General features: G+C 47.0%; 1 protein-coding gene across 12 annotated transcripts in view; it reads right to left on the minus strand.

Moving 5' to 3' along the window:
• Window positions 1–327: 327 nt before the first annotated feature.
• NEO1 (neogenin 1) overlaps window positions 328–22,762 on the minus strand; it is a 213,738-nt gene continuing 191,303 nt past the window's right edge. For 7 of the 12 annotated variants that reach the window (XM_081048605.1, XM_081048600.1, XM_081048602.1 and 4 more), the window contains 8 exons: window positions 21,022–21,090; window positions 17,263–17,410; window positions 12,570–12,808; window positions 11,906–11,998; window positions 7,956–8,114; window positions 3,937–4,200; window positions 1,850–1,986; window positions 328–1,086 (listed from right to left, as the gene is read on the minus strand). In XM_081048605.1, coding sequence (XP_080904731.1) covers window positions 1,003–1,086; window positions 1,850–1,986; window positions 3,937–4,200; window positions 7,956–8,114; window positions 11,906–11,998; window positions 12,570–12,808; window positions 17,263–17,410; window positions 21,022–21,090 — 1,193 coding nt within the window. In that variant the 3' untranslated portion in view covers window positions 328–1,002. The remainder of the gene's footprint in view (window positions 1,087–1,849; window positions 1,987–3,936; window positions 4,201–7,955; window positions 8,115–11,905; window positions 11,999–12,569; window positions 12,809–17,262; window positions 17,411–21,021; window positions 21,091–22,762) is intronic. The other 5 variants (XM_081048597.1, XM_081048596.1, XM_081048604.1 and 2 more) reach the window with 1 other exon arrangement.

Below are 22,762 nucleotides of genomic sequence, written 5' to 3' on the forward strand. Positions count from 1 at the left end.
ACCAGGACGTCAGCGCAGCGACATCCTCGGACCCACCTATTGCACAAAGGACTTTTTAAACTAGATCCAAATGAAACTCCAGTTGCAACTTAGTGACAATAGAGATGGACATGCCAGGAAAGGACAATAAAGTAGATGCTTCCATTCTCTGCAGGCTTCTGGAAGGAAGTACAATGACTGAAACATTCACAGGACCTCAGCAGCCCCTTCATTTCCTATTCCCAACCCCCCCGGCCCCCCCACCCCAATACTGAAACTGCACAGAAGCAACAAACAAGTCTTTTCAATGTTACATATCATTCAAATAGATTTGTAATCTCACAGTGATGAGAGGAGAAAAGTCAGGCCTTTAATAATTATAATAAAAAAATAATAAAAAAGCTTACGAACAGCAATGCAACATTTCCTCCCCCCTCAAAGTGATGGGTTAACAGCTGGTAGATGCAGTGACTCAGAATTAAAAAATAAAAACAAAAACAAAAAACAAGCCAACCCCTGGACAACCCATCCTGTCGATGACCTTCCATACATAATTCAAACAAGCAGTCGAATGCCAACCACTGGTGGAGAACACCTCGGACTTCCTTGCTTTTGACAGTGTTTTTCTTGTGAAGGTGAAGTAAAATAGGACATAAAGAAAGTTGTCCGTGAATGCCGGCGACGCACCGTAAAGGCGATGCCGGCATAGCACGGACACGGCCTGACCACAAGGGGAAATGCAGGTTGCTCTTCTTGCCTCTTCCCTGGACACGGCATTTTGGCCCATGGTGCCCAGTCCTGCAGGGTCTCAGTGGGCAAAGGGAAGCTGCCTGGACCCGGCATTCGTCCGGGCCGAGCAGGAGAGGCAGGTGGTCGTGCCTGGAGCCAGCCCCACGCGGGGCACGGCTGCTCTGCGTGTTCACTGCGTGTTCTCAAGTGCTGTCCTCTCGTCCTCTGTACAATTCCTTGTTTTCAAGGCTCAGTCCCAGACTCAGGTCTGGAGTCCCGTCCTGCTGAAGGTCATCATGCTGTCGTGATGGCATTGAGGTCCTTCATTAGTCCTTCCAGGTGGGCCATCTCTTTGGTCAGCTCATCTGGTTCATAGCTCTACAGAAAAGAGCACACTGTCAGTGGGAGGGACCCGAGGGGCCGTCCGGAAGGAGAGTCAGTGGTCAGTGGTCCAACTGCCCCGAGACCGGACTACCAAAGCTGCGGCCAGCCCAGAACAGTCAGACTCACAGGCGGTGCCACGCGCACTCACTCCCAAGCCAGCAACCACGCATTTCCTTGCACTGTGAAGTGCCCTCCCCCACACACTCTGCCCAGGGTGACAATGACCTTACAGGGCCAGAGGCTCTGCTGTGCAGCCTGCCTAGGTCTCTGTCACAGTCAGCAGCTGGGATGTCCCCTGATCTCGGGGCCCCAAGCTTGCTTCTGGAGAGTCCTGTATCTGGGAATGAAGAGGCAGAGTGTATTTGTTGGACTGTGAGAGAGAAGGTCAAGGAGAAACCCTGTTAATGTTTGGTTTCAGAGCAACCAGTCAAGCACCTTCCCCTCCAGCATCCTGCTCAGAAAAGGTCCTGAAGTGGGACTGAGGGGTGAAAGAGCACGTGCGTGGTTCACAGCAAGAAGAGAGGACCAGAGAGGGGACAGAACTCAAAGGAAGGTGGCGATGGGGTGGGGGTGGGAGGAGCAGTCGCTGGGCTGGTGAGAGGTGAACCCAAGATCCAGCAGAGCCAGTGCGAGACCAAACCCCCAGCTCAGCCCTGGCTCAGTGGGGCGTTAGCGGAGTGTGCTTCCCACCTGTGGGCCAGCACAGTGCCGCTGCCACCAGCTCAGCTGTCCTGCTGGGCCGGCCCTGGGAACTTACACTCTCGGAGTCTTCCAGCATCCTTGTGGTCTCCTGCACCTCAGGCGCGCTGGGAACCACCACTGGCATCGGAGGCCGGCTCCTTCCTAAAGTCCCGATGGAGGCCGTCTTCACTGAGTGCATGTGATGGTTCAGAGCTGAGGGGAAAGAGCGCCTTCAGGTGGGTGGTCGGGCCCGCCCCCCAGACCTCACGCAGGGACCTAAGGTCTAACCACTGTCTCAGCTCCTGCGCTGAGAAGGAGCAAGACAGAAGGAGGGAGACAGTGGGGCATCCCAGAGGCCAGAGGAATATTCCATTTGGCTTTAGAAAACTACTCTCCTAGTGCGGGGGGTCTCAAAAGGTTCTGACCCATGGACCCCGTGGCAGAATATCGGGAGGTCACCATGCTTTTCATAGTAACACTAACACTGCTTTTTGCGCTTACACTGGCAGTACAAAGGCAACAGTGGGTAAACTGGAGGGCGCCTTAGCACACATTAAGGCGGTGGCACCAAACTGTAAAATGATTCACTGACACACACTTGCAGTTTAAAAATAGTCGGTTCAAGATCGTCCTTAACGAAATAGTAAGAATTACTTAGTAAACCTTGACCTTGATTATACATCTTTTAAAATGTCCTGTGGGACAAAACGGAAAGCATGAAAACGGGAAGTGTGTGTGAAGTCCTGCTGTACGTAGAGCCAAGGGCTGATGGTCTCACATACAGGCTTTTGTGAGCCGCGGCTGTGAGCTGCGCCGCACGTTCATCACGGGCACCAATTAGGTCAAAGTCAGATGACTAACCAGGTATGTGGACTTGAGTGTTTTCTAGAAAGTGAATGAAGTCAGCCAGTCACTTCAAGGAAAACAATGGACAGTATTTACTGTCCATGACAGAAATTAAGTTTCACCTGAAAATTAGAATTCTGAAAACCTTCTATCTGCCACCATGAGCTTGAGAACTTGCCAATACTTACAGACTTTGGTGATATTAAAGAATGTATTGTCAGATATTGTGTAATGAAACATATCAAGACTTAGAAGATCTGTATAACTCCGTGAACCAATATTTTCCAAATGACTCCTGTGTGACGTTCAGTATCACGTACTCAAAGTAAAAGACAGATGGATTTTAATGGAACAACATGAATAGTTCATGGATATGGTTTCTGATTCCACGTTACAAACAAACCTATAAGAAACTACAACTTGCTGAGTTTCGTTGTAGTACCAAAAACAGACTATCCAGTTATCTGGAAAAGTTATAAAAATACTCTTCCCTTTTCCAAGTACGTATCTGTGAAGCCAGATTTTCTTCTTATATTTCAACCAAAACGACATATTACAACAGCCTACATGCAGAGGCAGGTGTGAGAATGCAGCTGTCTCCTATTAAAGCCAGACATTAAAGAGATTTGCAAAAATATAAGATGTCACTCCTCTCACTATATTTTAGGTTTGAAAAAGTTATTTTTTATTATAAATGTGCTATTTATCTTAATATGATACATGTATTGCTATTTTTAAATGAATTAATAAAAGTTAAAAATTTCTCAGTCTTAATTTCTAATATAGTAAATACTGAAGAAAAGCTGTTCTGTGGCCTGGATAGCTGTTAAGAGAATACAGGGGTCCTGAGACCAAAAACCTTGAAAACCACTGGCCTATTCTGAAACGAACCACTGTAACAGATAATAACGTAGGGGAGTTGGGGGAAAGCACGCCTTTGAGGTCGGGCCTTTGAGGTCCTGTGTGAACTCGGGGAACTGCCTTCCCTTCCTCGGGTTACTGTCCTAAGGCTCCTCCTGGTTCCAAGCCGTGGCCTCCCTGCCCTCTCTCCAGCTTGCGGGACTCCAGGAAGGAGGGAGGGAGGGAGGCGGTGCTGGGAGACTGAGCAGACAGACCAGGGCAGACACAGCCCATGGAATCAGCGCTCTGCTCTGTATGTGTCCCCAGAGAGTGGAGAGCATCTTCCCCCTGAGAGGGACGACACTGCTGATCTCAACTGCTGGGGAAGCCTGAGGATACCAGCTTTGCTGTTCCTTCCAGAGCTGCCTTTTGCCACCTGCGGGAGCCGCAGGTCCCCAGGCTGCTGTCCTCACTCACCTTGCTGGGACAGGAGCGGCGTGCTGGGCAGCGCTGGGTCATAGGAAGGAGGCCCTGGGGGCGGGACTGCCGGCACAGCAAAGCTCTTCAGGGGGTGGGAGGGGCGCACGTGCGCGGTGGGGACGCTCTGGCCGGAGTCTTCCTCTTGGGAGCTGGCCAGGTAGGAGGAGCTGGTCGCCCCTTCCGGGTCCTGGTGATCAGTACAGCACGTCTGTGACGACGAGGCTGGCATGGTGTCAGTGCTGGGCGTATTGCGGACGGACTCTACAGCAGGAGAGCCGGAGTGTTAGCACGCGGTAAACCGTCAGACACGCACACATCCCAGGGTTCTGGCTACTTCGAAGGGCCCCTAAAACCAGCTTCAGAAGCGCTCAGGACCAGTGCTAGTCCAAGGGAACGGTGCAATAGCACCGCCACCAAGGCTAAGTAGAATGCACTAATCTAAAAGAGTCCCAGACATTTCTGTCAACCAGCTGCTGGAATTTTTTCAAGCAACACGGATAAGCGATCATAGTTTTACAGATCTAAAGTTCTTGGTACTTACTATGGAAACGTCTGTGAGGCTACTATCTATTAAGATGTAAGAAAGTATTAAAAAAATGAAAAAGTTCACTCAATGACTGACAGTGCTAGCGACTGGCCTTTCGTAGGTGCTGTGTCTGGTCCCCAGGGCTGGCTGGGCCCCTGGCAGTGCCAGCCCTGCCCACAGGGCCTGGTGGTCACTGGAGGACGGGCAAAGCCACAGGCCTGCTTGCCCTTGGGCTCCAGAGCAATAGCCCCACAGCTCAAGTGACACCTGGACAAGCAAACAGTCCCCAGGTCTGCAGATGGCTTTAAGATGATGCCACATGAAGGGTATTTGAGCAGAAAAGAAATAGGGGTCGATCAACCTCGAGGAGGGGGACACTCAGGAAGAACAGGGTAACAATCTCAAAACATGTGCAGAGACGGCAGACTTATTCTGGAAGGCAGCATACTGGGGGAGAAAGAACACTGGCTGTGGCGTCTCAGGCCTGGACTCTAACCTTGCCACACTAGCAGGGTGGATTTGGCAGTCACTACATTTCTCTGAGAGAGTTTCGTCACCTGTGAAACAGGGAGAACATAATTCACTGGAGATTGAGACAATGTATAAAAAGAGCTGAACACAGGGCTTAAATAACTGCTAAGGTCTTTTCTCTGTAAGTTACTGAGTGCTTGATTCTGAGTCAGGTTGATGCTAAATGCTTTATACTCATGGGCTGTCTGGTCCTCACAGTGATTCAGAAGGCAGGGGGAGGCTGGGCACTGCCCCAGAATAGAGTGACACAGGTCGGTGGGAGTCTGAGTCCCTGGCGGGACTCCCAAGCCCATGCTCCGAATCACCACACACTACGCTGCGCTTCCATGCCCAATGCCACCGTCTCCTGACCCTGCAGGGTCAGAAGCAGCAACAAGGCCCAGGGAGCTCCTATGAGGAGAACAGTGTGAGCTGGTGCAACCACCACCCGTCCCGAGGAGGGGGCTGGAGGACCCCAGCTCAGGGCAGCAGGCTGCACCAGGCGGCCTGAAGGAGGGCCCCCTGTGATTCCCAGAGTCCTCACCCTTAAGGAAAATGACCCAGTAAGTGGTAACTATGAGCAGCCTGCAGAAATCTAACCTATTTCCATGCCTTTGTTGCTGAGGTAGCAATGGACCTGTTCCCTTGGGCTCTCAGGAGATAGGCCCTGCCAGTCATGGGTGCCACCTCCAAGCTCAAAGGTCTTGAGTCCCAGAGAGGAGGACTCGCCACCTTCCTCAAGTGCTGAAAGCATGGCTGTGACAAGCCTGCCAGGCCTGGGACACTTCTCATTCTTTCAGTGGGTGTCTGAGGATCTCACTTCTCACGCTTGCTGGGGGCCGCGGTCCTGCTCTGTGATCTGGGGCTGGAGCAGGTGGAACCCGGGCCCGGAGGGGAGCAGGGCCTAGAGAGGGAAAACAGGCTCCTGTCGGACCTCGTCAGCTGTGCTGGCAGAGACATCGGGCCACTTGGGACGCAAGGCCTGCAGTGGCTGCCTCACCTGCCTTCATTTGATGTGTAAACTTCCGAGGGCCAAAGAGATGGTGGGCAACGTGAGACAGAGTACGAGCACTGCCTGCAAGAGTCAGTGCTGCTCCTGGCACACAGTACTCTCCATGAAGGACGCACTCTGAAATCGGGCAGCTCCACTGGCCTACGAGGAGAACTGCTGCACCGGAACTTCCCGCTGGCCAGGGGCCTGCTTCCTGACTGACTTACCTCTCGAAGTTGTCAGAGACACACAAAGTCCACCCAGGCCAAGGACCTGGACAAGTGGACAGTGGTCTTCCTACGTCAAGAGCTGGTGACACATAAATGTCCAAGGAAAAGACAGTTAATCTCTGTAGAGCATGGACTGCCCTGGCCAAGTTCTGGGAAGGCCGAGCCCACACGCAGGAGAATAAAGAGTAGGAGACGTCTGATCACTTCTAGATACTACTCTACTTTGCAGATCTATCTTCAGTGACTGTCTCCCTAGTTTACCTTCTCTTAACCCCTCTGGTCATTATAGCAAGGAAGCCCTTAGTTGTGCAAATCATTACGTTTTCCTCTCTTCACTTCCGCCTACGTCCATACAGAATGGAACTTACACCAACACTCGACCTCTAGCAGGAGGGCTTCTTGGCCACTTTCAGTGGCTCCTGGTCTAGGAGGAAGGCGGATGGCTACTCCCACCAGGATGGGCGCCAGGCACTCAGCAGGCCCACGTCCTGCCGGGCCAGGACACTGAACTGCCTCCTAAGAGCACGTCTGCAGGGAGGGCTGCCTCCGGGTCCCTGTTCTAGCTGAGACCGTGAGCAGAGGCTGACTTTGCTTCTCTATTCAGCCTCCTGTTCACCATCTTTCTCTAAAGCCTGGGACCCAAACCTTGATATGGAGGGAGACAGTAGGAAGGTCATTTTAGACAGGAGTTCAAGCAATGTTCTCCACCAAGTACAGGTTTGGGAGGAGGTAACTTTGGGAGGTGTTGGGCCTCCCTTAACAGAGTTTTGGCTTCACTTGATGTTTTGGGAGTGTTTCTAATTGATCAGCAGAGGACCCAAACTTCTACATGAAGTTGTGCGGTTCTCTTACAGTGGAATTCCCTTGGAACGCTCTCATTCCCCAGAAGGACTAAAACTTATTTCTAGTAACATCATAACTATTAACAAACAAGTTTCAAATGATGGAAAAAGAGTATCCTGTATATTTGAGACACTATCAGACTTGCACCTCTAAACTGAGAAGGTGGAAATTAATTTTCAATTAATGAGAAACACGAGTACCTGATCCATTTACTGTCCCCCCAATTTCACTATTTCCTCTCTCAAACTGCTTTGATAATGTTGTTTCTTAAGGTTTCCAAACTGGGCCCTGTCTGCCTAGCATTGTGTTTCTGTAAGTGCACTGCAGGCTGTGGGCCCATTCCTGGCTGTGCTGCCCTGCCCTGTTACAGTCACCCACCGGGCGGCCTGAGGCTGATAATATGCATCAACAGCATGTGGCTGCCGTCCCCACCACGCCCCAGGACGCTGTCGTAGTCCTGGCCACGGCACTGGTATGGAAGGGTATGGAAACCTACTGTAAGAAGCGCCTGGCTGTCCCATGGACCCTCCCAGCATTAGGATGACTGCAAGGCAAAGCCAACCTCTAGTGTCTGAGAATCCCCCACAGTAAGTTTCCTTTCAAACTGGAGGGTTAAAAAAATAAACAAACTGAGACTATGACTGAATTAAGATGCAAGTTGATGGAACGAGACATGGTTATGTGATTAGTTACTGTGTTTTTACTAAAACGACACCTTGCACTGAGCACTTAACACTTAGGGAGAAAAGTGGGGTGGATTTTACAGAAACAAATTTGAGTCAGAAACAGAAATGCGATAAATAAAGGACACCGAGAGCAATTGCAAATCCTCCTAAGCAGGGCAAGCCCTTCCCCATTTCAGCTTGCCAACTCTCTTGGAATGCTTTCCACCTGCGGCTCGATCCTCGTCTCTCACCTGTGGAATTGGCCCTGTCTGAAAGGGACATGGATGTGCCCACGGGCCATGGGCTGCCCGGGTGGTAGAGATGGCTGCGAGCTGGAGAAGCGAGGCTGCTGGAGTGGAAATGATGGTGAGGGTTATCGAGGGAATGGATGGGATGGGCACTAATCACAGCTGTGAATGAACACAAGACAGAGAAACGCTTACCACGCTTGCACAGACACACAAATCACAGTTCAAGAGCAGGCCCCCCCGCCCCCTCCCACACCGTACAACCACTCCCCGGGTTTTCTGGTGGCAGCTGGCTCAGTCTGCACAATTAGCCATGGATTTTGCATCTGTTTGTAAAGAATCAACATACTCCTGTGCACACCTCTCTTTATATACACAGGGAAAAAAAGGTCTGAGGAATATATACTAAAATGTTAATGGTGATTATCTTGTGAGAAAGGGTGGTCAAGATTTAAACATTTTTTTCTTTTGGTTTATATTTCCAGTTCTTCTACAATAAACATGGATTACATGGTTATTAAAAATATCTATTTGAATGTCACAAACATAAATCCATAAGCAAAGAAATGATGGTTTTATGTTTCTATTATTTTTCTTCCTGGTAAAAAGTTAGAAGTCCCTTCTTTGAGTATATTCCTGTTTCATTCTACTTTTTCATACTGCTTGAATGAAGCATACAATAGGTATTTAGGCTGAAGGAATGGGTAGTTGTTTAATCAGTTTTCATACCTTAGAAAGAATGCAAATGGAACTGAACTCTTGCTTCCAAACTTGTACTAAAAGCATGGAACACCTGTGGTGCCATCTCTTACCACTCCCACTCTGGGAGCTCAGCCACGTCCATTCACATTTAAAATATACAAGGCTCTTCCCCAATTACCTGGTTCCTTTTCACACTAGCTAAGGAATTCAACTGGCTGCATTTAGCTAACAAATCCAAAGTTCCACACAGATGTTCCATATACAACTTTCAAGAAGACAAAGCAGTTTTTTAGTGAAGATTCATTATCAATCCCAGAGAGGGAAACAAAACTGGAAGCCCAGTTTGGGAATAAACTTTCCTTAGGTACTCCCTACAGCAGTTAAGATTAAGATAACAAGCTCTAAAGCCTCCATGTAGGTAAATAGGTGGGGTTGACAAGGCACACGGGGTCTTCTTTTCCTCTAAGCAAGGGCTTCACGATCTTTGTGGTAAACTTAACGAGCCTTTGGAGTCTATGAAAGTGTCTTCTGTAACCAAGGAGCACCCGAGATCTTTGTGGGACCATTCAACATTACTCTGGTGAAGAAAACCCTGGTCAATACAATAGATGCCTTTCTTCTCCAGCCCTCTCCTGTCAGGCCACCTGCAGATGAGCAAGTGGCACAATCAACCAGGGAGCCTGGAGAATCGCTGCCCAGCTCCCTGAAGGCCTGGGGAACACAACCGGGCTTTCTTGCTCTTGGGGACCAGAAGGCTCAGGGGTCCTTTGGCATAAAACACAAGCTGGAAAAGCTGGCTGAGGAGGGATCTCAGGGTAGTTTGGGAGTCAGCATCCCCTCCAGGGGAAGACCGGTGGTTTTCAGAAGCTGGCTGCTTCAGAACCAGTGCTTTTCAGAACTAAGACGAGGATGAGGGGAATGAGCCTTCTGAGTTTTACCTGGGAAGTGCAATTTGAAAGTGTTCCAGGTATAGAGGATTCTCACAAATGAAAAAAATCAAGTTTCTCTTTCTGAAGGCATTTCCAGTCTTTCCAAAGGAAATTAATAAAAAACTAAAACAATGGGAAGTGCCTGCCTGGCACAGAGGCACCAATCACTAGCCGAATCAGAACCTGACACTTCTATACAAGGCTTTCCGAGCAATGCTCAGCCATTTAGGGTCGGGCTCGGGGGCTGGTGGGCAGACTCCAGGGCATCCCAGCTTGCAAACAAGGGCTGCAGCCATGTGGGGAGAAGGATAACTCAAAAGCCGAAGATCAAAGTATACCAGGTACGTGGTTTCAGATTCTTGAATTAAGGATTCCACTCACCTGCCCACCTGCTGAGGCACAAATTAAGTAATATTGCAATTTTGTGCACACTCCTTCCCCACCACCAAAAAAAGAAAAAAAAAAGGTATCAACTGGTACAACATATCTTTTCTCCTTAACATATTTAAAAGTAACAAATCTAGGAATAGGAATATTTAAAACTTCACAAGTTTTAAAAATAAGCCAGTCAAACTGACTCTGGGTGGTGAACACACAATGGGATTTATAGACGATGTAATACAGAATTGTACACCTGAAATCTATGTAAATTTACTAACAATTGTCACCCCAATAAAATTAATTAAAAAAAAAAAAAAATAAGCCAGTCAGGTAAGACCTAAAAGTCTTCTACAAAACAAACAAAGAAGCAGTCAAGCCACCATCTTCTTATAAATCAAAAACAACTGGAATGGATTAATTTACTCTTTTTGGAGATTTATGTGGGGACCCTGTTGTAAGAGGGGAACCACGGTTTTCCCCGCACACTTCGAAGTGCAGGTCCTTTTTTGCAGCACGGACCCTGAGCAAACAGTACTTTGTGCAAAATGACCTATTAATTAAATGGCCCTTCTTCTTTCAAAGCTGAGTTTTAGAACCTAGTGCCTATAATGTTTGTGCACAGTGACAGAGGTGTGTGTGCAGACATTTACATGCGCGGGGGTTCCACCAGTTTCCACGTATAGGGTGCCAGGGTGTAGGCTATCTGTGATTATTTAAATCTCTTTCACTGGCTAACAGAGAGATGGCTCAGAGTTCTGAAATGGGACATTTAAAGAAGTACAAAAAAAAAAATTCAAAAGTCTCATTTAAATTAAAAACGGATCTTTCAGGATTTGAATCCAGGTATCTGACAGTGTTGACGCTAGTGGTCTGCTGTGTAGGTCAGAGCAAATACTTCAAGGTCAAACAGTCTGGAAAACTTACGGGCACTAGATTTACTCTACGGGGGCGATAGATGGGAGAGGGTTGGGGGCAGGGCAAAGAATGGGAAGGGATTCACAAGTACAAATTGGCAGTTACAAAATAGTCACGGGGATGTTAAGTACAGCACAGGGAATACAGTTAGTAATATGGTAATAACTATGTACGGTGCCAGGTGGGTGCTAGACTAGTCAGGGGGTCACTTCTTAAATTATATAAATGTCTAACCACCATGCTGTACACCTGAAATGAATATAAAATAATATTGCAAGTCAAAATAAATAAAGTGCAAAAAAAAATAGGTTGTATAACTTGGTATTGATAGGCAGGTGGCTTCTTCTCCCTCTGGAATGGTACAGGGGACCCTCGGCTGGAAGCCCCGCTGGGCCAGCTACTTGCCTTGAAAACAGTTACAAGGGAGAAGACACAGTAGTTTGGAAAAAAGTATTGGTTTGTCCTATTGCTTTTTGGCTTTTAATCCTATTTAACTTATTTTGAATTTAAAATATTATTATAGGAGGTTGGGAATGTTTTTATGCCTATCAGAGTGAGGCATGGGTCAAATAAGGTTGAAAAATATTGCTTTAAAGACTCCACTCTGTCACCTCAAACTACTGTGAAGTATAAAGTGTACTATTATAATCACCCCCCACCCCCAAGCCCATCAGTCGTGAGTGTGCGTCAGGACGCCTGGGGGACACCACCATGGGGCCATCGTCAGCCCCCATCTCTCCCAGATGCCATGCACTTTCAGGGAGACTGACTCATTCCCTATTCCTGGGAGCCTGGGAAACTGGCATTTTAGCTTCTTTACCCTGTAATTAAAGGAGCTAGTCTCAATAATATTAATTGCAAAATATGGCAACTGTTTGATACTTGCTCCCTCAGTGAGCCAGAGCTCTGGGAGATGTTCTCTGGTGTTAGAATCAGGTGAAGTCAAAGAGGTCATTCCCAGTTGGTCCCCACAAGACTGAACAGACTGGCAGCACTGAAGAAAAGAGAAGCAAGCCTTCCACTTACGCTGGGGCGGCTGGGTGTCAAAGGGCATCATCATTTTGGGTCTCATTCCCCTCCTTCCAGCCAGTGTTGACATGCTGTCCTCTGATTCGTGCCCTAGACATCAAATATGGAGGTTGGTTACAAGCGCGTGCCTAGGCCACTGACAGCCTGAGCAGCAGAGCATACAGTGGGGGATGCAGGACTAATGGACAAGAAAATGGGGACAGAGTGTTTCTGCAGGTAGTGAACTAAAGAGGAAAATGACCATCAGCGCACTGCAGGGGTCCCATCTGACACAGTGCCGCCCGCCACGTTCAGTGTGGAGTCTGTAAGAGCATCCAGACCAATGACACTCTGAGCGGCACAAAGAGGGCTGGATACCAGCTGAAGGGACAGACATGGGTGTCTGTCTAAGTTGGGAGTGTCTAAGTTGTTTCAGACACTCAAGCAGCAAGCTGGTGATGCCGGACGGGAGACCTAGAAGGTCTAGAAGGCGTCTCATCTTGGCATAGAACCTCTCCCCGCAAACGAGCCAGAGGTCCTTCATCAGATGCTGACCAAATCCCTTAACACACATTTCTTTAAACCTAACCTCATATAGGAATCACCAAATTTAAGGCAGCCTGATGAGATGGCAAATGGCTTAAATGAAAATAGTCTCCCAACATTTGGGGAAAAACCTAACCTCTGTAGGAATTCCGCCTTTGATGGATGTTGCTGTCCATGGAATTGTCAACTGGTGTGATGTCTTGAGAGTTACGAGGAATTGGAGTATCGGTCATGATGGGGTTTGGGTCCGGAGACTTATCAATGGGTTTCAGCTCCAGCCTCTCGTGATGGATCCAGAGGTCCGGGGGTTTCACGTCTTTGGAGTTTCCTTTGTACTTGTGGGAGCCATTCACTGATTTACAAGCGGCTCGTTTTCTACGCACAAAATTAACAGATTTTTGAAGTAACTCTTATACATATTTGTCAAATGGTTTGAATGATTAAAATTGCCCTTCTGAAAGAAGCTTCAAACAAAAGCAAAAACTAAAAATGAACAAGGAGGAAAAACAGGCAAGAAGTTTACTTCTGGGGACAGTAAATGTGTCTCCTCTTTGTCGTTTACTTCGAGTTATGTACAAGGGCTTATCTGAATACTGCCTGCGACTTTTGTTGAGTAGGGAGAGATTAGGCGGCATTTTTTAATCAACTAATCTCTAAAGCAGAAGGTCCCTCTGCAAGTTTCCATCAATAGAGAACGGACAACACTCACTAGAAATGCAACAGTGGGGCAGAGGTAGAGTCCATGGCTCATAAAGGAGGACATAATTTTATTTTATTTGTATTTATTCAATTAAATTTTGGGGGTAATTGGTTAATAACATTATCTAAGTTTCAGGTGTAAACTTCCTAATGCATCTGTACACTCCACTGAGTGCTCAGCACCCACAGTCTAGTTCCTTCCATCGTCATGTGTTTGACTCACTGTACCCTCTTTGTCCTCCCGCACCCCCTTCCCCGCTGGTACCCATCACTCTGCTGTCTGTGTCTATGAGTTGGTTTTGTTTGACATTTTAGGGAACCTAAGCCAGGACTACCGACTGGGAAAGTCGAGTGCCGATGACAGCTGCACTTCTCTGTAACTTAGTTTCTCCATTAAGTCCCTCACTCACCATCTAATAAGGTGCCTACTGTGTGTCAGGCACTGGGCTGGGCTGCTGTGCCCTCAGCACTCCTGGTCAGTGAAGAAGACACTGTCAGAGCATTATTTTAAAATGCTCTGAGTTTAATGAAGTCTCACAGTAACCTCCTAACAGTTGGACATAAGGTGGACAGGAAAAAGCAGGAGGAAGTGACATTTAGCTTAACACCTGAAGAGGCCAGGGCAGAGGTGCTTTCCAGGTGGTGAATTAGCATTTGTCAAAGCCCTGAAGATCTACTTTTGATCGTACAGTACTGTTGCTCTTAAAAGCCTCAAAGACACCGTGTTTTCTATGCTAGAACTTTTCTGCAGGATTCTCTGTTCAGCATTTCACATGTATCTACCGTTGATTGTATATCTGGTTTTAGAAATCTTGAGGTCTTTATTTAAAAGAATCTAAAACAACAAAATGACAGTGTTCCCTAGTGCTTTGGGGGATTTAAAATTGAAAGTAAATGAAAAAGTACTTAGTCTTCAGGTTCTGAGGAAAATCGGAGGCTGACAGGCGCTGGACTCTGCATTTGGACCTGTAAGGCCTGCAGATTTGGATCCCTTTGCTTTAAAGAATTGTGTCAGGTCTTCAGAGGGCTTTCCCCTCCTCCTTCCCCAGGGACCTGCCTCCAAGCATTCCACGGACCATTGAGAAATCTGTGAGCTCGTCTTACTGCTCTCCTTCCTCTCCAATACCTGAAGCAGCTCCCCTTTCAGCTGTAGCTGTGGACAGACTGCTGGGAGCTCAGAGCATGTAGTGTGGCCTCTCTTTCCTCTGTAGCCACTCGCTCTCGACAGAGGAGAACTGCCTCCGTCACATCTAGGAACCTTTTGCATGGGGACTCAACCTTTTCTCCCCCTTAAAAGCCAGCCCTCCATTACTCCTCTGGATCTCAGTGTCTTCTGTCTTTCGAAGACCTTGAACTTGCTGTTATCCCTCTCTCTAGCACAGCCAACCTCGCAGCCTGTGAGTTCTGTCCTTTCAGCATTTAAATGTGCTCACACTTCTCCCATGTTAAGAAATAGTTAGAATTATAACCCTTCCTCTACTGTGTGGAGCTTACCACCAGCTGCTTACAAATCCCTGCCTTTCCTTCTCCACGACATTTTTGAATTCTTATCTACTCTTATCTATCCTTTCACTGCCTACTCATGCGTCAGTCCTTTCTAATCTGACTGCTGCCCTTACTGCTTCAGCAAAATCGCCTCTTCTGCATTTCCTCTTGGGCACTCGGCATGTCCAAGACAGAATTTATAATCTTTTCTGTCGAACTGTTTCTACCCCAGTGTTCCCAGTGTTAGTAAAAGGCTTACTAACCGGAAACCTTGGCATCATCTTTTATTCCTCTGACTTCATTACGCCCATCCCCTCACATCCATGTATTCACCAAGGCTGTCATTTCAGGCTCCTAAGTAACGTGCCTCCTTGCCACATTTCCACTGTCCTGGGCCACCCTCAGTCCTGGCCGAGGTTACTGCAGCGCATCCTGGCTGGTCCCCTGTTCTGTCACCTAACCCTCATGTCCCTTCTTCACACCACGGTGGATGTAAATTTTTAAGTCAAAACTGATTTCCACACTTTCCTGCTTAAAACTATTTCATGGTTCCTCATTACTCAGAGGGAAGTTTAGACTCTTGGCAGGGCTGTAAAAGCCCTTTCTGATCTGATCCCCGACTGCCTTTCCAGCGTCCCCACGGGCCACTGCGCTCCCACCGCTCAGGCCAGCGTCCCCACGGGTCACTGCGCTCCCACCTCTCTGTTAAGTGTTCCCACAGGCCACTGAGCTCCCACCGCTCAGGACTTCGTACAGTCCCTGTGGCATAAGGAGAGGCCACACTACATGCTCTGAGCTCCCAGCAGTCTGTCCACAGCTACAGCTGAAAGGGGAGCTGCTTCAGGTATTGGAGAGGAAGGAGAGCAGTAAGACGAGCTCACAGATTTCTCAATGGTCCGTGGAATGCTTGGAGGCAGGTCCCTGGGGAAGGAGGAGGGGAAAGCCCTCTGAAGACCTGACACAATTCTTTAAAGCAAAGGGATCCAAATCTACAGGCCTTACAGGTCCACATGCAGAGTCCAGCGCCTGTCAGCCTCCGATTTTCCTCAGAACCTGAAGACTAAGTACTTTTTCATTTACTTTCAATTTTAAATCCCCCAAAGCACTAGGGAACACTGTCATTTTGTTGTTTTAGATTCTTTTAAATAAAGACCTCAAGATTTCTAAAACCAGATATACAATCAACGGTAGATACATGTGAAATGCTGAACAGAGAATCCTGCAGAAAAGTTCTAGCATAGAAAACACGGTGTCTTTGAGGCTTTTAAGAGTAACAGTACTGTACGATCAAAAGTAGATCGGGAGGCTAATAAGAGGAGGACCCATTCTCCTGGAAAAGTGAAGCAATGCACGCCATAGAAAGCAATTTTCTTTGTGCAAAAGCAAGGTTAAACACCTCACAGAGCCTACAGGAAATGACCTGCAGCCATCACTGGTAGCAGGTACGGGGTAGCTTGTACTTGTCCGCTGTATTGCAAACACATTTATCGGTCTGACAGGTAATTACAGACACAGAATGAATTTATTTTTCATTGAGCAATACCTCCTCCATCTTAGTCTTTTAGGAGACCGCAATGAAAGTCATTTGAATACCCACGTTGTGTTTCTGCCGTTGGAGTAACTCAATCTCTTCTTTAATGCTGTCTGTCTCCCTGCCAGATATATGGGGTCAGTGTGATCCAGGGCCAAGGGTTCGCTCAAGTTCAGGCATGTGTCTGTTACTAAGCACTACAGGACTGAATCCATGTGCTGTCTGCTCTAGACACTTCGCCACAAGCCTCAAAATGCCAGAGTTCAGGGCTGGCAGCCACTGACCTGTCTGTGATATACTAATTATAAACAATCATTTCTTATTCATTAAGTCAATCAACACACCCACCCCAGTCCCAACCTCAACTTCCACACTTGGTAGCACTTCTTTAAAGCTATTCTTAAACTTAGATGTAGGATAAGAGGTCTGTGGTCTTCCTCCATCTCCGCTGGTATCTGTGCCATGAAACAGCCTGTGCCCACAGTAGCTGTGGGCTCCCTCCCAAAGGGCCATCAGCAAGACAGGATGTGTCCACCAGCTCCCCAGATCTCTCCTCTACTTGACTCTGTGACGAGTGTTTGAGTTAAATGAACTATATTGACTTGGCAACCCTGCCCCTGGCTTCCAGTTGGTTTTGTCCGACAGACTGGAGGGTCAGAGGTGCATTTTCTCTTGAGCCCTCCCTGCTGGGCCAGAGGCTGTCAGCAGCTCCATTCCTCCCACATGGCTAGCTCCCTTGGGAAGCTCTCTCCTACTGCTTCAGATCTCTGAAAACACCTCCCTCTTCCTGAGAAAAAACGCTGGCCCCTTCAGGACTGAGGTGATGTCCTTGTCACGACTGAAAGTGGCCCGTGAACATGGCTCCCAGTTTCCCCTGCCCCACCACGGACTTTGTAAATGGTCCCTTCCTTAAACGCTCTCACCCCCTTGGAGTGTGCCACATCTTTCCTGGCAGGACACTGACAGATACACATCTGTATGAGGAACTGTGTGGCACGTCCCTTAAAAATATTTACAACATCACTTTGCATGTATTTTGTTTTAACTGTGTGCAACTCCAAATACAGAAGTCACAGCGAAGCAAAAGGATAGCCCAAGTCCAGGGGCTCCTTACTTTTTCTGGTGAGAGGTAGTACGCCTGGTACAGAAGACGGCGACGACGACGACCACCACGATGGTGACGACCCCCACTGAGACAATGACCACCAGCAGCACGTTACTGTCCAGAGGAGACGTGGGGCTTCCGTGGGGGCTGTTACTGCCTGGATGGGCAAAACGGCACAAGGTCACTGCTAGAGGATGGTCCAAACGCAGTCAGGCTGCAGAACCTTTGTGTGAGTACAGGGTGTCACGTGAGCGTCTGCGACAGCCGCCACCCTGCCTGCAGAAGTGTATCACAGACATGACTGTGGGATCTAGAAAGCTAAGTCTCTGCCCTACGGACACCTCTCAGCACAGCGCCTGGCACAGAACTGGTGTCCCAGAAAAGCTTCTCCAATCACAGCGAACACCACCCTTAGACAAGAAAGGGTCAGCCCCCAGCCCCCCGCCCCGGTGCCTTATACATAAATCCATCTTATAAGCACCATGTGTAAATCATTCAGTTTTCTGACTTTCAAAACTGTTTTTAAAATGTACATTCACAGAAAGCAAAATGTTTTTTCCTAAAATATGTCTGAGATCACAAAAATTACTTGAAAAATGAAGTCTCTCTATTTTTATAAATACAGTCTATGCAGAGTTAATTCTCTTATCATTTTTTAGGAAAAAGTACTGTACCTATGTGTTACTTTGACAAATATTTACTGAGTGGCAATTGTGTACCAGGCATGTTCTAGGTATGAGCATGCAATGGTGAGTGACAAAGATGGGTGGAGGTGGGGCAGACAAGAAGCAGTAAGGAATTATTAGCAGCAATGAGTGCCACGAAAAAAAGAATGAGGCGTATAATACAGTGACTGGAAGGCTGTTTTACATTGAGTGGCATTTGAGATGCGATTTGAATGTCAGAGATCCCATCATACAAAGATCTGGAGGAAGAACATTCCAGAGAGGGAACAGCTCGTGGAGGTATCCTAAGGCAGGAACGAGCTTGGTGTGCTCAAGTAAGAGAGAAGCAGCCACTATTGCTTAAGCAAAGGTAGGCATGCAGAGTTAGAGGGAAGGAAGTGAGCAGAGAAAAGGCAAATGAGACTGGACAGGTGTGCAAGGGTTATTTAGGACCTTGAGGAAATTGAGATTTTCTTCTTCTTCTTGTTTCCCCATTGCTTGCAGACGAGGTCTAAGCTTTTTATCAAGGTCTTTTGAAATCTAGCCTTATTTTGTTTCCGTTTCCATTTTCTAAAACATGTTTTTGCTTCCCACTTCATTAAAAGTTATGCATGCTCATATTGTAAAATACGGGCAATCCCACCACTTGGCTCTAATCCCCACAGACATCTGCAGCCTGTCCTTCTAGTGTCAGCCTGTCCTTCTAGTGTCTCCCTCTCTCATCTTTCTAACAATCAGAGCTCTACAGTAATGGGATGAGCTGCCTTACCAAATAATGCGTGTTTAGTCACTAGCGGTACTTAAGAAGAGTCAATGTACCTACTGGGAGATGCTGTGGAAGAAATTCCTACCGTGAAGGGATAGCCTGGGAATCTGTGTTTTCAGAAAAGCTCCCAAAGTGATTGTCATACACAACCTGGTGTCTAACTTATGCTCTAATCCCAACTATCCCTGCTGTGGGAATCCCTTCACAACACTGGGTGAGCCGACCACACAACTTTTGATTCTGTGACTTCACAGGCTGCCTGTAAGCACAGCACCAGACCTGGCTGACTGAGGAGGGCTTAAGAGCTTATTCTTCTACATTTGGTTCAATCATTTTTATCCTTCATTTCTGAGAAAAACGTAAGCAGATACATAACTCAAAATGTACACCCTGACCTTCAATAAAATAACAGAACTAGGGGCCAGTAAAATTAGACCACAGGCGGGCTTTACACGAAACGCTTATTAACAGCAGTGCAGGGCTTGTAAGTGGGGTGTGCAGAGGGGCAGGCGCTGCCCCCTACAGAGCTGGGAGCCAGGGGCTGGGAGGGGTAGAGGTGGTGGTGGTAGCTCGTCCCTGCACTGCAGAGGTGACTTGTCATTTAACTGCATCTGACCTCTCACTTCTGAGCTGGCCAAAAGCTCCCTTCTAAGACAGAGTAAGCATGCGTCCCCAAAGGGAACTGACAGGCCATTTCTTAAGCCTCCCCTGAATTAGGGCTACAGCTTCCTAACCTCTCCTTTCTGACTTTATACTCTTAGCTCCCAACTCATTCTTCACTGTCACCAGAGTAATAACCCTAGGAACTCAGTAAATGGAAGTCACGGTTTACCAGTAGGAGAGTCTTACATGTTATTTACAGCATGAAGCTCACAGGTTTTAACACTGGAGCCTGAGCTTCTGGCAGGCTGCTTCTAACCAGTCTTCTCCAACCCAAGACTCTATCCTGCCTCTAGGCAGTGTGATCCCTGCAGAGAGCATGCTGTTTCCTACTGCCATGCCTTCGTACGTGCTGCCATTGCTTCCAGAATGTTCCCTCTTCCCCCTTGATATTTAGCAATCCTCTAAGCATCCTGTAAAATCTAGGTCCGATATCGCTCCTTCTACAGAGCTTTCCCTTTCCTCTGTCAGGTACTTTGTTACCCACTCCCATTGCTCCCATAGCCTATTATGTAGAACTTGAATCTTTAAATATATGTGTGAATGAACGAATGCATAAATGAGAGACAAGAGAGAAATAACGACTTTTCTCACAGCCTTCGATATTATATGGTGGACAGCACGTAAACGTAATATATGCACCCTTAGAGAAGACACTCGCGAAGTCCTAGAACTCAGAACCTAAAAGTTTCTTGAAGCAGCAAGTTTGCCTGGCTCTCCTAAGAACAGGCCGATTCACTGAAATTGGGGCAGTGCCACTTTTTATTTAAGTAAATAGCTGGATATTAAGAGATTATTTCACGTCCACAATTAGACGAGGACACAATTAGAGAAAGGACAGGCCTTTCTCCTCCATGTTTCACTGGCAGGGTGAGGAGACAATCAGGGTTATTTCTAGCAACTACTTGTGTGGATTTTACCAGCACGAGATTCCCAGTGTGAGGTAGACCCCGGTGAGTTCCAGGCCGCGTGTAATAGAGGAAAAGGGACAATCAGAAGCCAGGCCTGTGATTTGGTTCTAGGACTTCCCTAAGTAGTGGGATCCAGGCATGTTCCTTTTCCGCTGAGTCTCTTAATGTATAAAATGGGATAATGATATCTGTTCTCCTTGCTTCACAGTGTTACGAGGATCAAATGTGATTTCATGTGTGACAGTCACTTACAACTGGCGAAGCTGTGTAGAAAGGTAGGTGTCACCCATTAAATAATTAGAAGGCACAAACTCTTAGGATGGCTAGGAGAGTGGGAAGAACGTTTTAAGAATTTCCAAACTAAAAACACTACAGTAAGTAGTTTGGGGAGAAATTAGTGATTCCAAAGCATTTCTTTGGCTTGTTCTGGGTGATTCGACTAGAGGGTTTATTTTTGAAAACAAGATTCTAATTTTTTTCTAGCGGCAGTGGGCAGAAGGAAGACTTGTTTGTTTAGAATTGGTATTATTTTAAGTTGGGTATGTGGGAAAACAATTTCATGTGTAGATCCTATAATGAATGGGTTTGCAGTAATTCAGCATTTGTCAGAAAAATGCCTAAAGCTAACTCTGTTAAATAAAAGGAAATAGAGAACATGCTACAGTCACCACACACAAGCTACAAAAGACATTTCAAGATGTCAGGCAGAACTGTGTCACGCTCATATTAGACCAAAAGAACCACGGGTGGGGGTGGGGGGCTTTACCGCTCATGGGAGGTTTGTAGTCAGGTCCCAGGTCTGGCAGCCGGCTTCCTTTTCCTGAAGACCCTGAGGCTGAAGGAGGAAAAAATCGCATCAGTTATGACCCTACCCCTTGGTGTGACAAGTCAACTTCACAGCTGGTGAGCGTTTTCTACACAATTTTCAGTCTACTCTGTCCATGAGAAAATGAAGTAGCACATCAACAATAGGGGAAAATATAGTCTGTTTGTGCAAAGCAAGCTAAGGTATAGTTTTCTCTGCAATGAGGCATCTGAAAGGCTGCCTGCCACCCTTTTCCATGGCTGTATCTAGCATGTAACTAGGCTGCTCATAAGCTGGGAACACACCCATTTCTCTAGCCCAGGAAACAGTTTCTGAAAGATGGCTCCAAGCGCTTATGCAAAAGTAGCTTCTCTTAGCAGAGGAAGCAACGGGACCAGTTCAGTTATCTTCTGCAGTAAACAATGGGATTCTTCCAAGGGCCCCAGCTATGCTGGTCTCCAGCAGGTATCAGCAATGTTTGGATGCTTTTCTCATATTATAAAGTTACCCAATTATAAACTTTCCAAACACCAAGTTACCCTAAGCAGGGGCAGGAACACAAGTGGAGATTCAAACTGGCTCTCAGTTCATGCTCAGTCACCTAAACATCCAAAGATGGAAAACAAAGTCTGCCCTCTAGTTGCTCCCAAAGGACACTGTCTCCATCGTTGTGGAACATAGGGAGGTTGCTGACCTTGGGCATGGGAGCACCCCACAAGTAGGCCTCAGAAAACACAAACACCAGTGTCTTAGAAATTCCTGTTCTTGGTCTTGAATTTTGTTCTTCCCACTTACAGAAAAAGCTGCTTGGGTAAAGCAGCTAATGGAGCCCTTTCCTCATAAAGCAAAGGTATTCCTCAGCCCAAAGTTGGGGCCAGAAGGGAGATGGACTTCTCCTGGAGAGGCCGGAAAGAACTGCAGGGGAAGAGCTGCTCCTGAGTTACCGGAGCGCGCTGCCAACACACTGCCTGGCTCCGTCATCGCTCACAGGTAAACTTCTGGCAAGTCATGGATCCGTTCTTTTTGGGTCTCTGTTCCCTCATTGTGCAACAGTCACAATAATGGTATCTACTTCAGAGAACTGTTGTGAGGATTAAGTGGAAATTTAATTCTATGAAGTATTTTTGAATACTGCCTGACACATAGTAAATGTTCAATAAATATTAACTATTATTACTACAAGCTTAATACATCACTATGGAAGAATATAATCTTTCTCTTTACAGAGAAAGCATGAAGCTTCAGAAAACACTTATAAATGAGAGTAATTTCTACAAATAAAGCTTGACGAGAAATTCATAAATTAGATGTGTTTTTGTAAAACATTAGCGCTAATGTCAATTACTTCTATAAGTTACCAGACTTGGAGGAAATGAAAGAAATTAAAACCTGAAGGTTTCTGTATGTAGTTCATTCACCAGAATAAATCTAGAAATGAAAACAATGTTTTCTGTGTTTCCAGAAGTTCAAAACCCCAAAAGGTAACAGAAGCTCTTGGGTACCCAAAAGGGCATGTTCTAGAAGTTAACTCATAGTCCCTTTCGAGTGTGCATGCTTATTACTCTGTCCCCTTATTTCGGTTGCCACCATTCCTCCCAATGGCACACACCATAGGTAAAGATTCCGGTTGGTCTTCTCACCATGACAAGGTCTAGCTGGCAGAGATGACCCAGCCCTTGAAGGACTCTTCATGGTTAAATGT

The sequence above is a fragment of the Rhinolophus hipposideros genome (assembly GCF_964194185.1).
Source record: "Rhinolophus hipposideros genome assembly, chromosome: 5".
In the NCBI taxonomy this organism is placed as follows: domain Eukaryota; kingdom Metazoa; phylum Chordata; class Mammalia; order Chiroptera; family Rhinolophidae; genus Rhinolophus; species Rhinolophus hipposideros.